The sequence below is a fragment of the Tachypleus tridentatus genome, chromosome 13, assembly GCF_004210375.1.
Source record: "Tachypleus tridentatus isolate NWPU-2018 chromosome 13, ASM421037v1, whole genome shotgun sequence".
Classification (NCBI taxonomy): Eukaryota; Metazoa; Arthropoda; class Merostomata; order Xiphosura; family Limulidae; genus Tachypleus; species Tachypleus tridentatus.
The window spans coordinates 109,181,261-109,206,186 of NC_134837.1; the positions used below are offsets into that span (position 1 = coordinate 109,181,261).

General features: G+C 34.1%; 2 protein-coding genes across 6 annotated transcripts in view; one reads left to right on the forward strand and one right to left on the reverse strand.

Moving 5' to 3' along the window:
* Window positions 1–1,229: 1,229 nt before the first annotated feature.
* Window positions 1,230–23,154, forward strand: LOC143240883 (uncharacterized). The gene is made up of 7 exons (XM_076484106.1): window positions 1,230–1,356; window positions 8,393–8,649; window positions 18,315–18,383; window positions 18,552–18,624; window positions 19,987–20,063; window positions 22,293–22,348; window positions 22,447–23,154. Exons 2-7 carry the CDS (start codon window positions 8,405–8,407, stop codon window positions 22,455–22,457), a joined length of 531 nt encoding a protein of 176 aa, XP_076340221.1. The 5' UTR covers window positions 1,230–1,356; window positions 8,393–8,404; the 3' UTR covers window positions 22,458–23,154.
* Window positions 22,557–24,926, reverse strand: part of LOC143240881 (uncharacterized) — a 55,231-nt gene continuing 52,861 nt past the window's right edge. For all 5 annotated transcript variants that reach the window (XM_076484102.1, XM_076484104.1, XM_076484103.1 and 2 more), the window contains one exon: window positions 22,557–23,821. In XM_076484102.1, the coding sequence (XP_076340217.1) occupies window positions 23,650–23,821 (172 nt within the window). In that variant the 3' untranslated portion in view covers window positions 22,557–23,649. The remainder of the gene's footprint in view (window positions 23,822–24,926) is intronic.

Here is a 24,926-nt window from a genome sequence, read left to right on the forward strand (position 1 = left end):
GTCTCTTTCAACGTGCTATCGCTGGTGAGATTGGGCATAGTAAAACTGCTGTTGCAGATTTCTTAAAAAACCCTGAGGAAACGAGAAGTTCAAGTGGTCGGCCCAAAAAAATTTCGCCGGAGTTGAGCAGGAGGATTCGACGGGTTGTCCGGCAAGACACCATCCGATCGTCAAACCAGATTAAGGCCCTTACGGACGCAGAATGCAACTCAAGAATGCATCTACGAGAAAAAAGGCTTTAAAAACCGTAAACGTCTTTGAAGGCCACGCCTCCTTCCACACCACGAAACAGCTCAGTTAAACTTTGCTGAGAAGCACCAAACATGAGACGTAGAAAAGTGGAAGAATGTTTTGTTCTCTGATGAGAAAAAATTTAACCTGGATGGTCCAGATGGCTTCCAACGTTACTGGCACAATAAGAATATCCCACTGGAGACATTTTCTACACGATACAGTGGAAAAGGTTCCATCATGATTTAGGGTGCTTTCTCCTTCCATGAAACAATGGAGCTTCAGGTTTACAGGGGCGTCAAACAGCAGCTGGCTACATTGGCATGTTGAAGAGAGCATTCTTATTGACTGAAGGCCCTCGCTTGTTTGGAAATGGCTGGATCTTTCAGCAGGACAACGCTGAAATCCACAATGCCCGTAGGACAAAGGACTTTTTCATGGCGAATAACGTGATTCTTTTGGACCATCCAGCGTGTTCGCCGGAACTGAACCCCATTGAAAATGTTTTGGGGTGGATGGAAAGGGAAGTTTATAAAAATGGGCAACAATTCCAAACAGTGCATGATCTTTGTGAAGCAATCTTCACCACTTGGAGTAACATTCCAGCCAGACTTCTGTAAACACTTATATCGACCATGCCAAAGCGAATTTTTGAAGTTATTCGCACTGACGGCCGTGCAACTCACTACTGAGACCTCCTGTTCGGCATTTTGTACCCTGTTTAGGACTTCTTTTTGGTATGGTCTTAAACTTTTGACCAGCTAGTATTCAAACTAATTTCATAGTGTTCACATTTTCCATATTAAATGCTAAAAAAGTTTTTTACTTTTATTTTCTCTTTTCTTATTTTCATCTTTCGAAGCTCTACTCAAATAAGTGGTTGAGTCTGGCAATGCAAAATGTATATTTTTTTCTTTATGTTCAATTGCCTTAACATTTTGGCCAGCAGTATATATATAACTTGTATTAATATAAGATAGTTATAAGACACTATATTGAGAGGGCGCTGTTAACATTTGTGCGTAAATCAGTTTGTATTACAACAGACTTGTGGGGTAAACGTTAAATACAGTGAAGTAGTTTGAATGGACTGTTGTAAATTGCATATAATCTGAATATTGAAAGGTATTTATAATTTACTTTTAATTTCTAAATAAATAAATAAATAATATAGAGAATGAATTGAGCAGATAATACGTTTTAAACAGCGTGCAGATTATATTTATAGACTATAGTGTGACTGACATTAGTTATGATTTTATGGCATTGATATACATTCTCGGACAGACGGGCGATTTGTTGAACTACAGTTGAAACATCTACTAGTTTTAGGCCAAATTTCAAATTCCAGATATGGTTATAAATGTATAATATATATTTCTGTGATTTTTAACTCGTAAGTTGTATAACTTAAATCTAAATCACAGTTGTTGTTTTTTGGATTAAACATTGTGCGAGTAGAACAAAATTTAACATTTTCGTTTTGCAACAAACAGACTATAAATGAATAGAATATTACCAGCAATTTAAATTGCTCTCTTTACCCACCCCTCGTTGTTCACCATGACACTCATGCTCCAGTAAACCTTTTCAGAGTTTTCATAGACCAACTACCTTACTTTATATCAATGAATGCTGAAAGTTTATCTTCCTGATTTGGTTCATTTATCAAGACATTTAATATGTTTTTGGAGAAATGAAGCATTCTCTGCAGAATGTTAAAGTGTGGCTTTTTATATTTGCACTACAAATTATAAATATTATGAGCTAACCGATATTACATTTTATTACATCCTTAAGCACTTCCAGTTAAATCCTGGAATTTGTTATAGCAGCAGGAATATCCAGTAGTATTAAGTCTGTTATAAGCTAAGATACATGCAAGAGAATTCCAATATTGTCTAATCTATTTTGAACCATTTGCCATAATGTGAAGTGACTGAAAATTCTGTGTATCATGATACTTGTGAAAAACATGAAATTTTAGGTAATAGAAACATGATGTAGCTGAATGGACAATTCTGTATCGGAAAACATTGAAAGACAAGATGTTGCTGTAAGTTTAAAAATCTTGCTTCTTATTCTTAGGAACATTATATCATGCTGTAGAAGAAGCTTCGCAAGTTGAGCCTAAATTTGTTTTAAAAAATGTTTGAGCTAACCAATAAAAGTGCAAGACTTTTTAACTTTCTAATGTATTATAGTAAGTTGTAAGACTGCATCCAAACTTCTATTTCTACTGAGCTTCTTGAAGAATTCTGTACACTCCAGGATCTTCTTTATTTGTGATCCGTGAAGACACCAACTTTGACCTTTGAAGTACCTTTGAAGGTACTTGAAGGCTGCAGGCTCCTTATCAAGAGCTGTGACAAATTGTTTCATAAGACCCAATTTTATGTGCAATGGTGAGAACAGCACCTTCTGGAGGTCCACTAGTTGCTCACGCTTGACATTGTGCCTCTCCACAGAGAACTCAGTCCATTGTGTCTAGTTCTTCCTGTTGTAGTGTGCTGTGGTGTCCCTGCTGTCCCAAAGGCTAAGATAACAGGGAAACTTGATAAAGCCTCCTTGGAGACCCATCAGGAATGCCATTATTTTGAAGTCTCTGATAACCTCCTAGCCATACTCATCATACTTCAAGGCTTCTAGCAAGGTCTTGACACTGTTGTATTCCTCTTTGAGGTGCATTGAATGAGCCAGAGGAAGAGATGGATACTTGTTCCTGTTATGGAGCAGCACAGCTTTGAGACTTCTAGAATATTCTAGAACATTCTTGAAAATTCTTGTAAGTTTGAGAAACTTCTGTATCAGCTACTCAGCAATGAATCTACTTGTAATGTTCTGGAAAATAGATAAATTTGAAAATTTCATTACCCAGGTCATAAAAGCAAAGTTTGAAGAGAAAAATATGTCTTTTCCATTTACTTTAGGCATAAGCAATTGGGAAATAACACTTTCTGCCCAGGAACAAGAAAGAGTAAAAATGTTGTTGCATGGTGTTATTAATCAAAGCAGCAACACTTATTTACAAAAGGAATTGAAAGCACCATTCAGTCTTCTTCACTCATGTCATAGGTGTCATACATTGACTTTACCCAAGGTAAGCCTAAACCAGCGATAAGGTGAAAAGTATTTCTGATATAAATGTTGATAAGACCGATTTCTTAGTAGTGACTGATATGGTATAGCTGTACAAACTATATCAAATTAGTGATATGTAGGTTGATGAGAACCTTATGTTCTAGTAAAAAAAATCAGTGATGTAACTTATAGAATCAAGAAAGATAGGTGGTCTAAGTCTAAAGTAATCCACTATAATCATATTGGAAAATACATGAATGACAGAGCAGTTAATGGTAAGTTTCAGAGGATAGTTTTACCAATGGTAATTCAACTCAATGAAGAACCTGATGTTCCAATTGAGACTACTTATAATAAGAGTACCTTAAGGGATGAAGCCATTGATGGATTCCTTTGAGTATATACCTGAAGGGAACTTCTCCAATGACCATATGGAAAAAAGTTGGTAAATGGCAAAAGGCCATTCATTTTTGTAACATAAATCACAGAAAAGAAAAAATATTGGATGGTTAGACAAATTATGAATAGTTAATAAGGAAAGAAAGAATATTTTACTTTGTTAATCGAAATTTTTGTTTCACACAATGTGATTTTAAATTAATGTTGTAATTCTTTAATATTATCAAATGCTAAAAGTTTATTTGCTGTTAACAAGGAAAATTTTAATTGTGTTTGTCACTTTTCTTGTATGTAATAGTCTTGTTCAAGGGACTTCACAATTCAAGGATAAGTAGTGTTGTAGGTTATATTTTTAAATTTAGACATCTGTTGTTTTGCCAGAGGGAGTTATGATGTCAGATGAAGAGTGTCTGGTGTTTTGTTTTTAATTGAGTCGGTAAATTTCGAAGTGTTTGTCTTTTACTCCAGTTTAATGAATATTGAATTTGTGTTTCAACAAAGTACTATAAATACATATACACATATATGAGAAAGGTTTCTAGTAAGTGACTACTTAACATTTAATTATCTATGAAGTCAGGCACTAGTTTTTGAAACCATGTTAAGTTGTACGATTTGTAGTCAAAGAAAAAAGGCTTTTTTTATTATGTGGACATATTTTGTGTGATTTGTTACTGAATAATACAAAAGATCCTGCTTAAAAAAAAGAAACCATTATTACAATAAAAATTATGACGACATTACTCATAGAGGCATAATTAGTAAAGTTTGTCAATGACATTAAACTCTTAGGTATTTCTAACTGTACTGAGGATGTTGAGGTGTTACAGAATGACTTGTATCAATTTGTTAGTTTGACAGATATTTCTCAAATAACTTTTTTTAAGTGCAAAGTAAAGTATTTGAATTACGACAATTTGGATATTTTGTGTAATGTAGATTGTAACCAACTCAGTAGTTTGACTGAAAAAAGAAATACCTTGGCAGGGTGATGGTAATGTCAAGCTATTGAGGTAGTGCTCTGTTGGTTGTTGCAAAACTGATATCATACAGTGATAGATTAATATAATAAAGTTATCTCTTCCACCTTCTATGAGAAGTATTGCACAAGTGCCAAGGGAAGTACATAAACTCAGCTTTTTTACCAAAAGCCAGATTTTTCTTGTTAATGGTTGTGCTGTAAATGTCATACTAGTGTTGGTTTTCTTTGTATATTCTGAATGATGTTAAACTTGCTGCTAACATTTCAGTTTGTACAGAACATTCTTTCTACAACTTTTTGAAATTGTTTGAAGGCCTCTTTCTCATAAACTACTTCAGGTGTTATTAATCAGTCTACTAGGGACTTTAATGCTGAATTATTTGTTAGTGTTCCAGTCAGATTTCCTGATCATGTGGACACTCAGTTTGTGAGACATCTCCCTTTAATTTGTGTTGTTGATCAGGTCTTATCTTTTTCTTGGGCATTTTTGTCTTCTTTGATGGAGAAGGTATTTGCCTGCTATTCCTAAACCTGAAGAAGCTTCTGCTGGTCTTTTTACACTTTTTTTCCCAAGTATTTTAAATCTTGAACTGATTTCTGTTGCATCTTAAGATGCTCATGTTATATATGATTCAGTTTTTGAATCCTTCTGTTTTCCACATTATACAGGTATTTGGATTGTGGGCTTTAGTTTTTCTCTCCCTTTTTCTTTTTAATTTTTGTTCCTCATTAAGATAACAGTAGTAGGTAATGGTATAGCCCTCCTGTTTTACTTTGTTTTTCTGTTTCTCATTCTTCTTTGCCCACTGCTTCTACTTGTTCCTTTTATTACAATCAATTTGCTAAGTATAAAATCAAGCAGGGTTGTTCTATTCAAACTGATCAGTGACCTTCAGTTACAGCTGTACTCTTATATCTGGACTGTTAGGTGGTTGTCTAAGATCATTTGTTCACCAGTGAGAACTTGGCTTCAGAATAGTTGGATTCAACACATTCTTTAGTATAGTCTTTTATTCTACTTTTTTTTTTCTCACCCTGTATATTTGCCATGCTACTTTACCTACAAATTTTGATCAGAAAGTCCTGGATCTCTTACAGAAAGGAGCTATCAGAAGTGTTCTCTATGTTTTCAGGTTTTTACTCCTGTGTTTTAGTAATTTTAAATTAGACTAGAAATAGAAATGTCTGATCTCATTCATTTTTTGGAGATCTGCCATTTAAAAGTGGAAACTATGAAGTCTTAATAAAGTTATTTTGATGCAAACATTGAATTTCAAAAAATACTTAACTTCATATCTTAGTTGATCTGTAATCTTGCTTCTTTCTATGTTTTGACCATTGGGATGTAGCATATCAGTTTATTGCCATCCTTGCCTTAACCAATCATCTTAATTCTCTAAACAATGATTTCCATTTTTATATGGGTGATTGGCTTTGTAATCTGCCATCCATTCAGTCTCTATCACACATTCTGTTTAGCCACTTAGACTGCTACATCTTGTAGGTGTCACATCACCAAATCTCAGTTAATATTAACTCAGTATTTGGCTCATCTGAGGTTTTAGACCAGTACATTTCAAGAGATTCTTCAACCTCACCTATAGAACTTTCCAGTGAAAGACTTTCTATTTTGGGGATGAGAGCTTTACTTCATAAAATTAGTTACTTGGGTCACTCTCACATGCTATACCTTCCACAGAATATTGCTTTCCAGTGGTGTTAGACCATAGGTTCATTATTTCAGAGGCCTGGCAAGGTCAAGTGGTTAAGGCACTCGACTCGTAATCTGAGGGTTGCAGGTTAAAATCCCCATCACACCAAACATGCTCATCCTTTCAGCTGTGTGGGTATTATAATGTGACAGTCAATCTCACTATTCATTGGTAAAAGAATAGCCTAAGAGTTGGCAGTGGGTGGTGATGACTACCTGCCTTCCCTCTAGTCATACACTGCAAAATTAGGGATGGCAAATAGCCCTTGTGTAGCTTTGCATGAAATTCAAAAACAAACATTATTTCAGCATGCTTACTTCCCAGTATCTTGTCACATTACAGGTATGATGAACATTTTGGTGAGTTCCCTTTCCTGAAATCATTAACTTCTTTCCATAGAATGGGACTGTTCACTCTTTAGTTTCACAGTATCCAACACAATCACCACTCTCCACATGTGGTGAAATGGCTCTTGACCTGTGATGATGTGGCTTTACTTTTGCCACCTATTTTTTTAATATAATTAATTCTATAAATAAATAATTGGAAATGTATATTTTTATACTCTTCTCTATCTATAAAAACAGTTTTTATTTCATGTGGCAAAAATGATAACACATTCTTCACAGTTTTGGTGATTATGATAAAACTGCTGGACATTGCTGCTTCAAATTTTCAGTATTTCTATGGATGGCTGGTAAATGGATTTTATACATTATGATGGTTTATACTCCATAAATATAGACCCAGAGTGGCCAGGTGGTTTAGGTACTTGACTCGCAATATGAGGGTTGCAAGTTTGAATCCTCGTCACACTATACATGCTTACCCTTTCGGCCGTGGGGGTATTATAATGTTATGGTCAATCCCAATATTCATTGGTAAAAGAGTAGCCCAAGAGTTGGCAGTGGGTGATGATGACTAGCTGCCTTCCCTCTAGTCTTACACTGCAAAACAAACCTTTATCATTCTGTTCCATCATCATTAGCAAAGAGGTTGTTACATTTATTTTTTCTAATTAACTGTGTGTACCTGGATCATCTTTATTGTATTTTGGGTTTATTCATCTTATTTGAGGTTTGTTCTTCTGAGAGTGAACAGTTCCACTCAGTTGAGAGTAGGATGATAGCATTCTGTTAGTGTAGGTGGTGTTATGCCTTTCCTAACATAGACCTGATATACAATTCCAGATGCTGCCAGCTGTTCACTGTAGCACTCTACCATATACTGCAATTTGCCCCTTTGGCTGAAACACCCTCCTTCCTACTGTGAGTCAAATATTGAGCAGGTATAATAGGAAAATTCTCAGTTTGTTCTGAATGTTGCATAAAATTTAACAATTCCTGATGTACCATAACTTGTCACTACATGTATTAATGACCATGTTTCTTACCCTGTGTATGTGGGTAGGAAATCCAATGCAGGAACAGCAGTTGTTGTAACCACCTGCAATAGAGATTGCAAAACTTTCTGAACTGAATCAGAAGAGAAAAGGGAAAAGAAAAAATATAATTGATAATTCTCCATCAGAATTAACAAAATGTTAAATAACAATTGATTCAGAAAATAATATGAAATGCATGAAAAAATAAAGTAAAATATGAGTGAAAAACACTTCTGTACAGAAAGACAGCCAATTGAGAAGCAATTGATAATGCAAGATTATAAAGGATGTTTGTTACTATAGGAGGTAGTGTCACAGTCCTATTTGTGGAATGTTGCTGCATAATCATTTGCGTATTAATATTCAGATACTTCAACAAGTGTAAAGGTAAATGTGAGTATCAAGATTAATCCTAAGTGTAAACTGAGAAAAGCTTTTTGTTAGTAGAGGGAAGTCTGTATTGGAAGTATATTTTCTGTTTTGGAAAATGTTAAATCTCATTTATGGTAACTTCTGAAACTTGTAACCCATATTGTTAACTATAGACAGTAACTGCCTAATAATACTAATTTTTGATATTGTTCCATTATTTTATTTAAACAGGTACCATGCACAATGGGAAGGCCCAAATCTAACAAAACAAATTCAGGATCATCACAGAGAGGACAAAGCAGAAAAGGAAATAGAAAAAAGAAATTAATAGTAAAAATTAAACCAAAGAAAGCGTCAACAAGTGTCAAACATGAAGAGGAAAAGGATTATTGTACATATACAGTACCCAAGTCAAAATTTCAGAAATGGGCACCACTGAAAGAATCAACATTCAGATATATGAAAGATATCATTACTTTTTCAGTTAGGTATATCTATTACTTTTCAGCATAAATATTTTTGGGTTCTTGTTGGTTTTTCTTTCTTTGGATTTTTTTCCAAATGAAAATGCCTAATCCAGTTTATAGATGTGTTTGCCCAGAATGCTTTTAAGCACTTATCTTGACATAATTGTGATTATAATTGATATAAAATATTATATTTTAAGCAATACAAAGATTAAAAATGTATTTTTACAAATTTTGCTAAACATTTTTGTTTGTAAATATCTGGTAAAATGTGTAAGCAATAACAATGTTTGTTAAATAAGATGAAAGCAACATTTTGCATTACACAAAACTATTTAGTTAACTAGCTACAAATAATTTTGTAAGTATGATTACTACGTAAAACATAAAATGCAGTGACTACCTTTTTCATGAAACCTACCTGATATGAGGTTAAATATCTTTTATTATGATAATAATATGGACTCAGCATGGTATAAATATCACAAAATACTAGATGTCATGTTAGGCTGTAGCCCACTTTTCATTGGATTTGCCATGTAGTTTGTACCAAGAGGTCTACACAGGACTGTGCCAACCAAGGAAAACGATTAAAAGTCATTATGTTCTTCAAGTCAATTTTGAAAAATATTAGAATGCTGGATTGTTTTTACTATGCTGTCAGAATGGAAAAGATGTGACTTATCAGACTATACTTACCACATCTGTATTACCACATCTTGTCATGCTCTATTTTATTATTGTTCATCTTAATAATAACCCAGCAGCATAGCTTCCACTATAAATGTGTTGCCATAAGAAGTGGTATGTCTTAAGGATATTACTTCTCTTTCTTGTTTTACATATCCATCTAGGGTATGAAGATAATAGTTTCCTGGTAGTTATATTTTCATTAGTCTAATCACAAAGAAATTCATAAGTTCTGCGTATTAGTGACTTGAATGGTATGTCTTCATATCGAACAGCATGCATCTCCATTTCTTTCTATAGCTGCTGAGTTATACAATTGTTAATAAAGAGGTATGAGTCGAGACTTTTTTCCTGAAAACTTCATATTTCATGCTTTCATACCATCATGCTGACTGTACATTTTTGGACCAACAGTTGTTAGGTTCCATATTGCTGATTCACCTGTCATTCTGACCCAGGCCCAGTGTTCTTTCCTGTGTCTTACTCTTATGACTTTTTTATATTATCTTCTCCACACCACTTATCTCTGTTGTAGGAAACTTTTAGATCATGATGTGATTTTGGCTCATGTCTATTGACTTATCTTCAGGATTTACAGTCATATGAAAAGTCAGGACACCCTATGAAAGTCTGTGTATTTTTGTAACATTTTTGGACATATAGATATTTAATCTCAATTTCAACAATACTGAGAGATTGTAGGAATATAACTAAACAATTAAAACTGAAAAAAGACTTAAGATCTTCTGTACATGTAATTCTATAAAAATGCATATTTTAACTGAAGAAAAAGTTAGGATACCCTACTCCCTTTGGCTGAAATAACTGCAGTGAGACACTTGTTGCCATCTACCAGTCTCTGACATTGGTCTGAAGAAAGTTTGCCCCACTCCTCAATGCAGAATTCTTTCAGCTGTGAGATGTTTGAGGGGTTTCTTGCATTACAACCTGTTTCAAGTCACCCCACAGCATCTCAATGGGATTAAGATCTGGGTTTTGACTCAGCCATTCCAGGATTCTCCATTTCTTAGTTTTCAGCCAGTCCTTGGTGGATTTACTGGTATGTTTTGGGTCATTGTTGTGTTGCAGGGTCCAGGTCTGCTTCAGCTTTACTTTTCTTACAGATGGTCTCACATGATCCTCAAGCACCCTCTGATACATGGTAGAATTCATGGTGTATTCTGTGATTGTGAGCTGTCCAGGTCCTGCTGCAGGAAAGCAGCCCCAAACCATGACACTTCCATCTCCATGCTTCACAGCTGCTATGAGGTTCGTTTCCTGGAATGCTGTATTTGGTTTATGCCAAACATGTCCTCTGTTCTGGTGTCCAAATAATTCAATTTTGGACTCATCTGTCCAAAGAACATTATTCCAGAAGTCCTGGTCTTTGTCTACATTCTCTCTGGCAAACTTCAGTCTGGCCTTGATGTTTCTCTCAGAGAGCAAAGGTTTCCTCCTTGCACACCTCCCATGCAAGTTAAACTTGTGCAGTCTCTTTCTGATTGTAGAGGCATGCACTTCCACATCAACAGTAGCCAAATCCTGCTGTAGGTCCCGTGGTGACATGTTAGGGTGTATGGAGACCTCTTTTAGCATCTTGCAGTCTGCTTTTGGGGTGAACTTGCTTGGACGACCAGACCTTGGCATGTTGGCAATTGTTTTGAAAGCCCTCCACTTGTTGACTATTTTCCAGACAGTGGAATGGTTGATTTCAAAATCTTTTGGAATCTTTTTAAATCCCTCACCAGACTCATAAGCTGCTCCATTTTTTTTTTTTGAAGGCCTCAGACAGCTCTTTTGCTCTCACCATGGTGCTCACACTCACTTCAACAGTCAGGAGCACACCAAACTACATGACTGAGGTTTAAATAGGGCAAGCCTCATTCAAAATGCTGAGTAACGATCTTCTAGTCATGTGCACCTGGTGTGATACACCTGTGTGTGAGTTGAGCCATTTTAAATGGGAATAAATGTGGGGATGTCCTAATTTTTTCCTCAGTTAGAATATGCATTTTTGTAGAAATACATTTACAGAAAGGTCTTTTCAGTTTTAATTGTTTAGTTATATCCTTATAATCTCTCAGTATTGTTGAAATTGAGATTAAGTATCTATATATCCAAAAATGTTACAAAAATACACAGGCTTTCATAGGGTGTCCTAACATTTTCACATGACTGTATATAAGGCTCCAGTTGTTTAGTGTGATATGTTTTTGACACAATCATGGAAGTGCTAGAGCAACAGGTGGCAGTGGTCCAATAACAATCTACCCTTACCAATATTGTTACATATTTGTTTTAGTTAAAGAGTCCCATATTAGACAAGGTACATACATCAGTTAGTGTACCATTTCCTTCCCTGCATCCAGATCTACATCTTTTTATGGATGCATCCTTGCAGAGCTGGAGTGCATTGGTCAACCACCAGGAAGATTCAAGCTATTAGTCTGTCAATGAAGGTGCTTTGCATATCAATGTTCTCAAACTACTAGCTGTACGTCAGACACTGAATAATTTCCTTTTTCTCACCTGACATTGTCTGGTGATGGTTTAATCAAACAATTCTATGGTATTGGTACATATCAACCACTATGGGGCATCTAGTTGAGGGATCTGTTTTATCAAATGTTGGATTTCTTATATGGGGCCCACACACAACACATTTGTCTCATGTGCCAGGTACTTTCAATCTCATAACTATTCATCTTTCCTGTCCTGACCAGAATATCCAATGAAATGGCCCTTGTTTTCCAGGGAGCTTTGTAATCACTGGAGTTCTCTTCAAGTGGATACATTTACTATGAGCTTCAGTCATAAATTTACCTCACTTTTGGTTGTTAGCCTTTCATCCTGTGGTTTTGGCAGTCAATGCCTTTAGTCAAGAATGCTTCCACAAATATTGTTATGTTTATCTCCCTATCTGATTCCATATTGGGTTATCTGTTTTATCCATTCCACATCTTGTTGGTCCTTCTGATTGCTTCTTATTAACCAACTTAGCCATGTGTCCATGATTACTTATTACTCTCACCTCTTGTGCTTCTTTTGTTGTTTCCCTCACTCCTTCCTTTGTCAACCTCAGTCACCATCCCACATTTTGTGCCCTACATTTTCATACCTGGCTTGTATCCAATTCCTTGGTGAAAGGGGTCTGGTTTCTCTCCTCAAGTTACTTTCCTTTTAGTTGGTTCTGTATGTCTTTCTTCCATAGAGATGTATCAGCAAAATTGGAAGATGTTCCACAGTTAGTATACAACTCTGCAACTTCACACTGAGCAGTCTATTGTGGCTCAGGTGGTTGAATTTTTCACTTGATTAATACGGTTCTGCACTACCTTACTTTATCTCCATTTGAATCACTTTACTTATGTTTCATTTTTCTCTTAAAACACATTTCTTTCTCATATTAGCCTGTAGATGTTGAATTTGTTTGCTATTGACATTTCACATACACCTTATCACTGTACCTATCTTCTCCCCTATATAGATTGTTTTTTCCTCCCAAATACCTTGGCAGCTTGGGAAGGGAGCTCCTCCTTTTTATCTGTTTTCTTTCCTTCCTGTTTATCATCTTTATCCATGACCAGATCTGAATAGGCTTCTGTGTGTGGTAAGAAACTTTCCTTGTTATACTGCCCATTTGTCTTCTTTCCATTTACATGTTACTGGCTCTTTATCCATTGGCAGTCCTTTTTTCATGATTTTTCACCTTCAAATATTTCTAATTGGGTCTGACTTTTGATTTAAGTGTCTTATCCCTCATTGCCTTTATCCCTTCTGGAATTTCTTATCATCAGATTAGACACCTCACCTTTTCCTTCCATTTTTGGTTTTGCCATCCACTGGAGAACATTCTACAATCAGGCATGTGGACCATGCCCAATATGTTTTGTGTGTTTTCATTATATCTGTCATTGGGTTTTCATATTTTGCCTGTAGCTGTTCTTCAGGCTTTGACTGGTAAGTTTTATTCATACTTTCTTTTATTTTCAGGGGCTTTTTCTTCATTCATAATTATATGGATCCTGTTCTGTGGCAAGTGGTGCCTGACTAGGTATTCTTTAACCATGAAGTCTGCACTATACAGCCTTGTTAACTTGCACTTTATATTCCATGGCTTTTCAATGCTTACCATTGAGATAGGATGTTTTACAAGATTGTTTGTGAGTTAATAACCTTGTGATATTTTGCTTCATGAACATAAGCATTCTGTATCATGCAACCCATGGCTTGCATGGGTAAAGCAGAAGCCATGCCTGTAGTGAATAGCTCAGTATGGTCTGCTTTTCAAAATAGGTTTTGTGGTCACCCAATGCACTGTCTTAGGTGATGATGTCCCTCTGGGCTCTCCATCACCTTTTCACTCTCCTTTCTTCTAGTGGTGTATCGAAGTCCTTACCACTTTCAAGTTCCAAGTCACTGGGGTGGTTGACCACTAAAACGTCCTCCTGAACAAATTCAACACAAAGATATAGCCATTCAGTGCAGAGTATGGCAGTAGCTTTATGTGGGTGTAGATGATATAATGTCCTCCTGTTTGTGATATACAATTTAAAAAAAAATGCAGTTCACCTCTTTGACTAGGAGCCCTCCTCCTACCCCTTAAGAATATCAATACTCTGTGGCTGGGTTTTGGATTCAGAGTAGAACCAATCAACATAAATCATCACACATTGTGGTTTGTCTGTCTTCCTCTCCTGATATCCTCCATCTGTGTCATGGGTCACAGAAGAATAAAATGAAATTGTTATGGTTCTTTTGGATGGTTCCTGTCAGTTCCTGGTGGGAGGGTTTGATTGCATGCAGTAGACATCCTTTTGATTCTGAATGTTTGGTTCCTGGATCAATAGTTCAGTGCTAATTCTTGTGACATACCTGGGAAAGAGAATGATTCTCAATCTCTGTCTCTTGAGTTTATGCTGAAGATGGTATGATCCTCATCCTACCCCCATGCAGATGTCAGTTAACAGCAGCATTGGTTTGGGATATAGCTGACTTACCTAGTACAGTTTGTCACACCCTAGTTACTCTACACTTGAGGGTAAATTTGTTTTATCAGTTTTTTTTTATCATGGGATAGAATTGTATTTATCTTGTGTGGTTCTCCCACTTAGATATGCTCCTCTTCTTTACTGCCTTTATCTTCCCCACATTTCACAGTGGGGCAGAAGTGGTGCTGTTCCCTTCATCTTATTTTTGGATTTAACTCTCTCATTTCCAGAGGTATCCCTCGGATGCTTTTGAAGTGTACTTCCATCATTACTTTGCACTGGTTCCTCCTCCTAATCTTTGTGGGATTCTAGCTAATTTTGTGAGGAAGAATAAGTACTGTATCGGATGTTATAATTTTTGTATACTGATAATTTATTTCTGATAGGTTCTTATCTCGACTCATACCTTTAACCTTTCCTCCTCAGTGCTTATGTCATCTATCAAACTTCAGAGTGATGGTTCGGTAAAGGAGTATAGAAAAAGTCACATGAGCAAGTCATTTTTTCCTATTGGTGGAAAGTTATGCATGATTATTTGCATAAGAGACATGTGAGAATCTTTCAATTGCAATATGGGGGAGCAGAAGGCTTGTGGCATGAATACACGAAAAATTTGCATATAGAGGGTAGCACTGAATGAGAATAAGTTTGGTTAAAGGAGGGAAGTACCTATTGGAAATACATTTTCAGTATAGGAAAGTTATAACTTCTGTGTGGTGCAAAGGTTCCAGAACATGAGCATTAATACTAAGCAAAGTTCACCTTGACACTTTTGTCCACTTTCTTCTCCTGATCTGTAACATACCCTTGGTATAGTGTCTCATCAGTTGTCATGAATCCTCTTGACAAAGGTTCAGGAAATACCATGTTCCACTTTTGGAAAAGTGTTTATAACCAATGACTAGTAAAGAATAGCACAAGGTTTGATATAGTTATCAAAATACACATGTTATGTTAAGTGTTACTACTGCCATTTTTCCTCAGCTAGGTACCATTCATACAGTTTTATGCAGTTAGTCTTCCTTCACTGGATACATCATGGAATTAACTCATGCTGCCTTTGTTTCATGGATATGTGAATGGTTTGTACCACTAACTTCTATATTTTTTTTTTTTTCACCTGTAACAAAACATTACACTTTGCTTACCATGGTTGGAGTCCAGCTTATTACATGTATGTATTTTTGGGTGGTCCTGGTGTACAAGACTGATCCATATTCCTTTGTCTTTTCATTGTCATTAAGTACAAGAAATATCCCTGTCTTGGAAATTTTAAATCCCTTATCTTAACACACATTTATCATCTAAGTATATACATGTTATATAGGAGAGGGCTGTTACATACTTTGCCCAAATGAAAACTTTTGGTAGCATCACACTGGCTATGAAAAGCTGAACAGTGTCAAAATATAGTTGTAATGCATGACATTACACAACCAGTTTATATTGGATATGGTTGTCATGCAACTTGCTGAATGTATTTTTAAAATTGTTGTGATATATAATGTATTAACTCTCTGTTATATACTTCTAGTCAATAGTTGACCATAATTTGTATTCTAAACACTGTACAAGCCATATTTCCCAGTTTGCATTCAAGTGGTTTTGGTTGACACATGACAGTTTTCTTCACATGATGCAGTTGGAGATGACTACAGATTAAAGAATTGGTCATTTGGCACCGATTGACTTTTGTTTTGCTTTACAACCTTTTTCAGTCTTGTTTTCTTTTAAATCAGTAAAAAATTATTCTCCTAGTTAAGGATGAGGAAATATTCTTTTTCAAAAACCACTGCTGTTTAAAGTATATGACAGATATCATTAAGTAATCAAAGAAATAATCTTTTACAATAAACACAATCACGATTGGCATTGTTTCTTTGAGGGTTTAGGAGTCTTTTCTCCTACTTACTATATTGCAGACTAATCATAATATTACTGTATCTTTATCAAGCAGTTATCAGACACATCAAGTATATGTTGTACGTGAAAAAATATTATTAGAAGTTTCGTGAAGTAGAAAAATGAAAAGTTTTAAACTGTTTCAATTTTCCTAATAGTTTTAGAAGAATTTGAGATATGGGGGAAGACTAGTTTAACTCTTAATGAGAAAAAAAGATTTATTTGGCCATGCTTATCATACGTTTAATATACTGTTCAAAACAAGAAACGCAAAAGGGATATTTTTGTTATTTTAAAGAGAAATATATGTAATAACGTTACAAGCTCAGAGTGTGTAACATGATGTTACACGTGTTAAGGCACTGATTGTCAGACCAAAATGACAATAAAAGTTGTGCATTTTGAAAACGGAAAACATCGGATTTTTCGCCAAAACACATGCATGTCCAATAAATTTGTTTGAGAGACCTGCATGTTCTGCAAGTGCAACATGTGCAAAATCCCTATAAAAGTGACGGGTTCTCGGTTTCTATAGCTCAGTGTTAAGCCACCGACACTCAATACAGTTACGCTAAGACTGACTGAAGCACAACGCCATTGGTCGCTTGGAAGCAGGCGAATCTCGATCAGATGTTGCCAGAGCTGTGAATGACCACCCAAGCACCATCACAAAGCTATGGAATTGTCACCAACAACATGGATCAACTCGTGACCGTCCACGATCTGTCAGACCTCGTGTGACCACACCCGCACAAGATCGCAACATCCGGTTACGTCACCTTTGGGATAGGACCACCACTGCAACGTCTACTGCCTCAACCATACCAGGGCTGCGTAGGATTTCCGATCAGACCGTACGCAACCGTATACGAGATTCTAGGCCCCATGTGCAACCCATCATGGTGAACATCAACGACGTTTTTCAACATGACAACGCCCGTCCTCACACAGCCAGACTCACCATTGTCTTCTTAAGATACCACAACATCAACATTCTTCCCTGGCCCTCCAGATCACCAGATTTAAACCCCATCAAACATCTTTGGGACGAGTTGGACCTACGTCTGCGACAGCGACAACCTAAACCGCAGACTCTACCTCAGCTTGCAGCAGGTTTGCAGGCTGAGTGGACAGCCATTCCACAGGATGTGATTCGTCATCTCATCGCTTCCATGGGCAGGAGATGCCAAGCAGTTATTGATGCTCACGGGGGACATACTCGTTACTGATGTTAAACTTCAACTAGTGAGCGTGGACTTCGCCTTTGCAGACTTTGGATGTTCAGCGGTGAATATGCAAAGTTTCACACGTCATACCGAACTACCCGGAATAAACTTAACAATTTGTCTCATATTTTGCCTTTTGCGTTTCTTTTTTTGAAGAGCATATTATGCTTGACCATCTTGTTCATTTGTTTGTAATATTAATTTAACTTTTTATGCATATATATGGCAATTTTATTTTTTCATTATCATCCAGCAACAAGCAAGATTTAGCTGCTCCATTACAGTGTAAAACAAAGGTTAATTTTATTACCATCATAGTTGTTCATATTCTTGATATTTTCCACTTTATTATACAGTATGTATTACAAGTGAAATAAATAATAATCACAATTCTGACCAAATAAATTAGAAGAAAAAGCAATGATTAGTGTAGTGTCATCCCTTGTTCAACTAGAAATTAAATCAGGAAAAGGCAGCTAGGGGGGGGATAAGTGTTATTCATAAATCCTTGATTGTGTTTCGATGCCTCTCTGTGTGTGTAAATTACACAAAGTGATGGCCAGAATTCTTTGATCTTGAGTTGTGAAGGAAACAGACTGATATGAATTAATAAGTATGGGTAGTGAGAAAGATTTCTGAGTAAGATATACTTAATTTTTTCAAAAAAATTTTTCCACTTTTAAAAAAATGTCAAGTGTTTTCAATTCTTTCTATGTATGTAATAAAAGTTACATATTCTTAATGAAACCTAGTTTGGTGAATTAACAAAAAGTTCTGTCAGTGTATATGCACAATTTATGAATTTAGATATTTTTATGTTAAGTTCATTCAAGAGATTTTTTGTACAAGTGTTTTATTTTATTCAATTTTGTAACAGCATGCTGCTTGAAAAAGAGAGAACAACTCAGTCAAATACAATGGAAGTTATGGCTTTGCTACAAAAAAGGTAAATATTAAATATTTTATTTTCAAGTAAAGTTTACAAAATAACAAACATTTAGAAGTTGCTTTTATTTATTAAAGAATTATAATAAGTAGTAACTTACAACTTTATGCAGTACAATTTGTGGTTGATTAATAACATGTTTGACAATATTTTTCTGTTTTTCATTAGAATTGAATCAGTAATGAAATTAGTGAAGGCACCTGTTGCAACAGTGGATTATTACAAAGTTGACACAGTTTTGGTAAAGTATTCCATTTCAAATAAAAAAGATTTAACGTGTATTTGCACCATGTAGCACCAGGGCTTAAAATTAGCTGTAGCTATGGCTAGTTGGAAGAAAACCAGCAGATTTTAGTGTTTAGCCAATGAAAACTTTTTTCTTGTTGATTATGAATATTTAGACAAAATATATGGGAAAAGTCACTACATAATTAAGCAATAAGCCTTTTCCAGTAGTTTGCTGCACATCGTTCAGTGGGATTCTTTAAATATGAAAGAGCAATTAAAAACAATGTATTCAAGTGGTGGTTCATTTCTTGTTTGGAAATGTGATTTCTGTCATAAAATATAACTAAGATTTGATAGTTAATTAAAAATATGAAATCAAAATTTAACTGACAAACAATTATTAGCTAAAAAAACTTTGTTTCAAGTCCTGGGAAAGAACTATTAATTCTTGTCTTTGGAAATCATTAACATGAATTTTCTTCAATGTTATCATATTTTTCTGCAAGGTACCAGGAAGTATGTGTACATTTTTTTTTATGAATAATATTTTATCTTATGTTTTGGTTATTTTTAAGTATTTATAATTATCTTATTTAATAATATGTTTATGGGAATATTCCATGTTAAACGTGTGTGTGAATGGTGTTACATTGTAATAGAGAACTTAGTTTATCTTGTGAGATTTATGATTTTGAAATCAGCTAAAACTAAAGTTTGCACTAATGAAAGAGTGCTTACATTTTTGTCTTGCTTTGGTGAAGTTCGAATTTGTAAAACTTTGGGAGTTTTAGCCTTTTCAACCAGAGAATGGATGTCAAGGAACAAACTTTGTGAAACACATTTAATATTTTATTTATGTACACAAGATTTTTTGTCAGTTAAAGAATTCAAAAAACTTTAAGCTACAAGATTTAGATCTGGAAACTGTGTTGCTTGGGAAAATTCTTAATCTATTCAAAATTACCCCCAAAACATTTTGACCTGCAATTTCCATTTTAAATACAATTGTGCTAGTAGGAAGGCTGAACGTTGAGAAGAATCTCACTACTGGGTTTATGTGGATGTAAAAATATCACTCCTTTAGTGAAGGGCTTTTTGATAAACTTTCATTTCATTCTTTGTTTTTATTCACTGCTTCTATAATACGAACTTATGGTTAAACTTATGGTAAACTTAATAAAATATGTGGTTTTGGAGAACCACATATTAGTCCTGTTGTATAAAGTTTAAACATTGTTTTGGTGGAAGAATTTCAAAATGAAAAGAAAATATGAAGTAACCTAATAATTAACTAGCAAAATAGTATACTGGGTTTGTTATTTTCAGTTTGAACTCTTTTATCATCCATACTTTTTTTTTTGTTCTGTGTATATAGTCACAGCAAGCAGAAGTATTTAATAAACTGCAGGCCAAATCTAACTGGCTGTCTCAAGTTCTAAAGGAAGAAGAAAGGTAATCACCAAATTGTTTAAGATTTTCTTCCTGTATATAATATAATAATTATGTTGCATTTTTAAAATAGTCCAGTTGGTATATTTTTGTTGATACATGTCGGTTAAAATTTTTGATACATGTAGGTGTAAAGATCTTCCTCATTTGTTTGAAAAACTTTTTTTTTTTTTCAAGGTCTGGAGGGGTTTTTGCTGAGTGGGAGTGCCTCAAATTATCTTACTGTAATAATAAATAAAAATATAATTACTATATCCATAGAAAACTTGTACCATTAATAGTTGGGGTTCTAAGGTGTTGAACTTGTTAGTATAATACTATATCACCAAATCTATGTTAGCATTTGGATAAAAAAACAATAGGTTGCTAATTCGAATTAGTTATGAAAGTTAACCTGAATTTATTGTTTTGCTGTAAGTGCTACACATGTGCAAACAGTTACATTGGTATAGGAGAAATGGTAATTTAGATGCTTTATTCAACTCTTTCACTCTGGGTTCGGTTCCAGGGACTGATCTTGTTACTATATACTACTTATAGTATGAAAAATATCTTTTAATAGACTACACATATCTTCATGAAAGTTTGCAGATTTTCATTAAACATTATGAAGATAGTTTGTGTACAATATCATATTTTTTATTACATTTTAATTAGTGATTTGCTCATTATGTTTTTCTTTGTGGATGATAACTATTCAACATGCAGAGTAATTTTGCTTTCAAGATTAAAAATGCATCTGAAATTTGTCTAATTCAACATGCAAAATCTTTAACTTCAAAATATAATTATCAAACTTTTTTTTTATTTGTGTATGGTTTTGTTGATTAACTACCATAAAAATATTCATTCTGGAATTAAAAAAACAACAAAAGCATAATTTACAAGTTATAACATGAAACCAGAAATCTTTACTCTAAATAGCCTAAATTTCACAACATTATGCATCTATATTTATTATTTTATTGACCTTTCAACTGTGTCTGACTGATACTATAGAAGTTGCAATCATGGTATCATATCCAGTAGTATAAAACTGGTCTTTACTTTGTTCTAGTCCAGTGCTCTCAACCTTTTCCAGTATCATTCACCTCTATATAAGTTTTTCACAACAGCTCACTTCCCCCCCATACTAAATTAAAATGGAAAATTCTTTATTATGATTTAAATATACTTATCAAACTACAATAAAAATATCTAATTTTTTACTGATGTATTTGTTGTATAATTGATAATGCTCATTCATCAAATTCTGTTTTCGTGAACCATTCATTCAGTTGAGAAGTGCTGTTCTAGTAGACCTGTACTTTGTAAAATATTTTACATATGTATTACTATTTACAAATAAGTTTTTAAAACACAGAACAGTAGGTAAAGAAGTATAGAAAACTGATCTATTCTACTTGACATAATCTGGTACTTGGATGATGTAAGACAAAATATTAAAGTTTTATATATGTACTTTGAAATAAAAAAAACCCATCAATACCATAGAATTTCACTATAGTTTGAGACTTATTGATAACTAAGACATATTTGAACTTAGATATTTCGAGCTCCATTTTCTCTCACCATTCCACTTTGATTTTACACTTAAAAGGAAGGTTTTCAAGTAGAAACATTTTCAGCTTCTGATTGATTATATGCACTTCATAGACCAAAAAAGGTGGTGGGGACAGGGCCACTATGGATGATTCAGAAAATATATCACAAATAGATGCGTGGTTCTTATTTTATATTCCAGCTTGTCAATATCAGTAATTTGAGTTTCTAATTGTAAACAACTCCACACTTTTAACAACTCACACACATCTAATTTGAACCATAGCTGCATTCAGCATACCATGGGACACAGAATAAATGAATTTCTAATATATAATACTAATGTATGGCCTACAATTTGTTACCAAACTTACCAACATACTTTCATAAATAGTTCAATACAAGTCTACAAATGCAATGATTTCCTTTGACCTCTTAAAATAGAGTTAAAGCAACAAGATGTAGAATTATGTATGAAGCTACAGCTGTAATTGTTAAGCATAGTTTAAGTCAGAATGCAATAAGCCAACCCTCAATAAAGTGCAGTTGAAATGTAATATTTACTTTTTTTTAACATCTTGTAGGCTCGATAATAAACTGATTGTGTTTTGTGTATCATGCAGCCTAAAATGTTTATGTAAAAACATATATTCATTTCAATACTTTTCTCTTAATTCTTTACCCAAATAGTAAGCTTCAACAATTGGAAATGAAACTGGAGGAAAGAAGTAGCAGTGACCAGGAAGGTGAGCATTACTACTTTATCAGTTTTTACACCTAACTTGACTCAATAGATATTGCCTTTATCTACAAGTTAATTAATGTGATAATCATTCTTTTCTAGTGACACAGTGAAGACTTGTTTCAGCCTCCAACCTTACTATGTTAGTGTGAAGTTCAAGTCATCATAGCAGCATCCAGTTCATCGTATTTATAGAAGTAATACGATAACAATTGAAAGTTTACTATCACTTTATTTCTGACTAACATTCATGGTAAAAGTGGGCATAAGTTTTATTTTCTGTCAAAAAGTGTGTGTAAGATACATTGCATTTTTCACTGGTACAAAATTTATGAACAGTTGGTTTTAAAACTATATGTTTTGGTTTATAAACTAAATGTATAGCTCATACAGCAACATTTGTGGTATTCAAATGAAGAAACTTGACAAATATTATTGCTGTGAAACATTAATATGAAATTTAAAAGTTGAAAAACTATCATTCTCACACAATAATTAATAATTATTAAGCTGAACTACCTTGAATTTATAAATTTAAGGATGAGGATGGTTAGAATAATTACAAAATGGTAAAAAGGTAAAAATTTGTACTTGGTATAGCTACTGGATTAAAGCCAGCAGTTACAAAAACATTTGGCCTTTTGATAGTTAATTCTGAGTTATTTCACAAGTACTTCCTGTAGCAAAAAAATTTGTTTTTCTTTGTAAATAGCAACAGTTGATTCATCTTGACATTTTGGGTAACTTTTACTTTATGTAATACAATTTCATGTCTTTATGAATAAAGAAGATTGGAACTAGTACAATGAATTTGTCGTGACTGCCACTTTTCCAAAAAAATAGGGCATACTATAACAGATTAAAAAAAAAAGTTATAAAATGGCAGGGTACAAATACAAAACTTACATTTCATAAGGGTCAATGGAAAGGTAAATGCACAGTGGTACTAGCACTTATCTACAACTGATTATGTCTCTCAAACCTCAAACGTAGTCTTATATAATAAATATAATTTAAATACTCTAAATTATTTCTAAGTATGTACACAATAATAGTTGGATTTAATCATTAAAGTTCTCTATACACAAGATCACTAAAGATATTTCTGATAGAAGTTATTATTCCTTGATCACCATTATAAGTCTGTATCAGACATCACACAGAAAAATTTGATACACATGATAGTTACTATAATACAAACTCTATTTACAAATATATATAAAGCATGAAAGCTTAAGTTCCTGAGAAGGTATGAGTGGTTGCATGTAACTAAACATTCAGACAAGTTGCTGAAAATCCTCTAAGTTAGAGTACTAGAGAAGCAAAATCCATTCTCAGTCTATCAATTATTCCAGTGGACCGACTTAAACCTGAACGACTGGTAGTCTGCACGAGACTGGAGGATGGTTTTATTTCCTGGGTAAAATCTTGTTCACCAGAAGCTTGATGAGCTAACACAGACTTCCCATCAAGGGAGCTGGTGGAGAGAGTTTTCACATATAGGTTTCATGATCTACAATACTGTTTTCATTATGTGTATTAGCAATCATTTAATATTGTATACCCAGGGGTCAAATAAAGGGGCTTACACACACAAGACACCACAACTTGTAAGCATAATGACAACTTCTAATCCATACTATATGTTTCAACAGATCATTGATCTGTCTTCTTCAGGAATGATACAAATCCAAAAAAAAGGTTTATATACAGAAGAGGATGTTAAGAGTGATAAAGAATCCACAGTTAATAAATTCATAATTATTAATAATGATATTTTAGTTGCAACTTTTCAAAAATCATATTCTGAATTGATGAGAAGTCAATTTAAGAGAAACTGATCAAATCTGGAAAACTTAAATATTCAAGATACAATTTTTTTATTTTATAAGGGGCAAGTGTAAGTAAACACAAATCAGGTTGGTTTACAAAAGGTATAAAGGATAAAATTAAAGAAAGGCATTATAAATATACAGAGTTTATATTGAAAGCCATAATGATAGATCAAGACAAATAGTTCAATGGAAAATTGAAAAAGCATACAAAACAGAAAATGATGGTGGAAGTTGTAATACTTAACAGAAAGGATTTCATTTAAATGTAACAAAATGTTAGCATGGGAATAGGGACTTTGATGAATCATATAAGAAGGTTTATATCTGATGATTAAGAGATAGATTGGTTTTTAAACTAACCTTTTTCAGTATCTAATGACGAAATTTTAGGCAACATTCTTTATCCTGAAGCAAATTTATTATATTACTTCTGTTCTTTAAAAGAAAAAGAAGAGGTGGGAAGTTTATAGAATAATAAAGCTCCTGAGACAGATAACACATCCCCAACAGCTGTGAAAGAGGCTAAGAGGTGATTATATGAGCTAGTTGCTATTATTTTTACTTGACATACTTTATCTAACTATCTCTTAATGAGTATTCTACATCATTTATAGAATTTCCTACTGCTAATTAGATAATATTACTCCTCATTTTCAAGGGAATTGACAAAAATTGTTCCAATAATTTTAGGCCCCAATTTGTCTTGCATTAGTGTTAAAAAAAAGATGTACAAAGTCATTTAAAACT

Coding starts and splice junctions, on each gene's coding strand:
- LOC143240883 (XM_076484106.1), top strand. CDS start 8,405: ATGGGAAGGCCCAAATCTAACAAAACAAATTCAGGATCATCACAGAGA. Junction 8,650..18,314: donor ATCATTACTTTTTCAGTTAG/GTATATCTATTA, acceptor ATTTTGTAACAG/CATGCTGCTTGAAAAAGAGA. Junction 18,625..19,986: donor ACAAAGTTGACACAGTTTTG/GTAAAGTATTCC, acceptor CTGTGTATATAG/TCACAGCAAGCAGAAGTATT.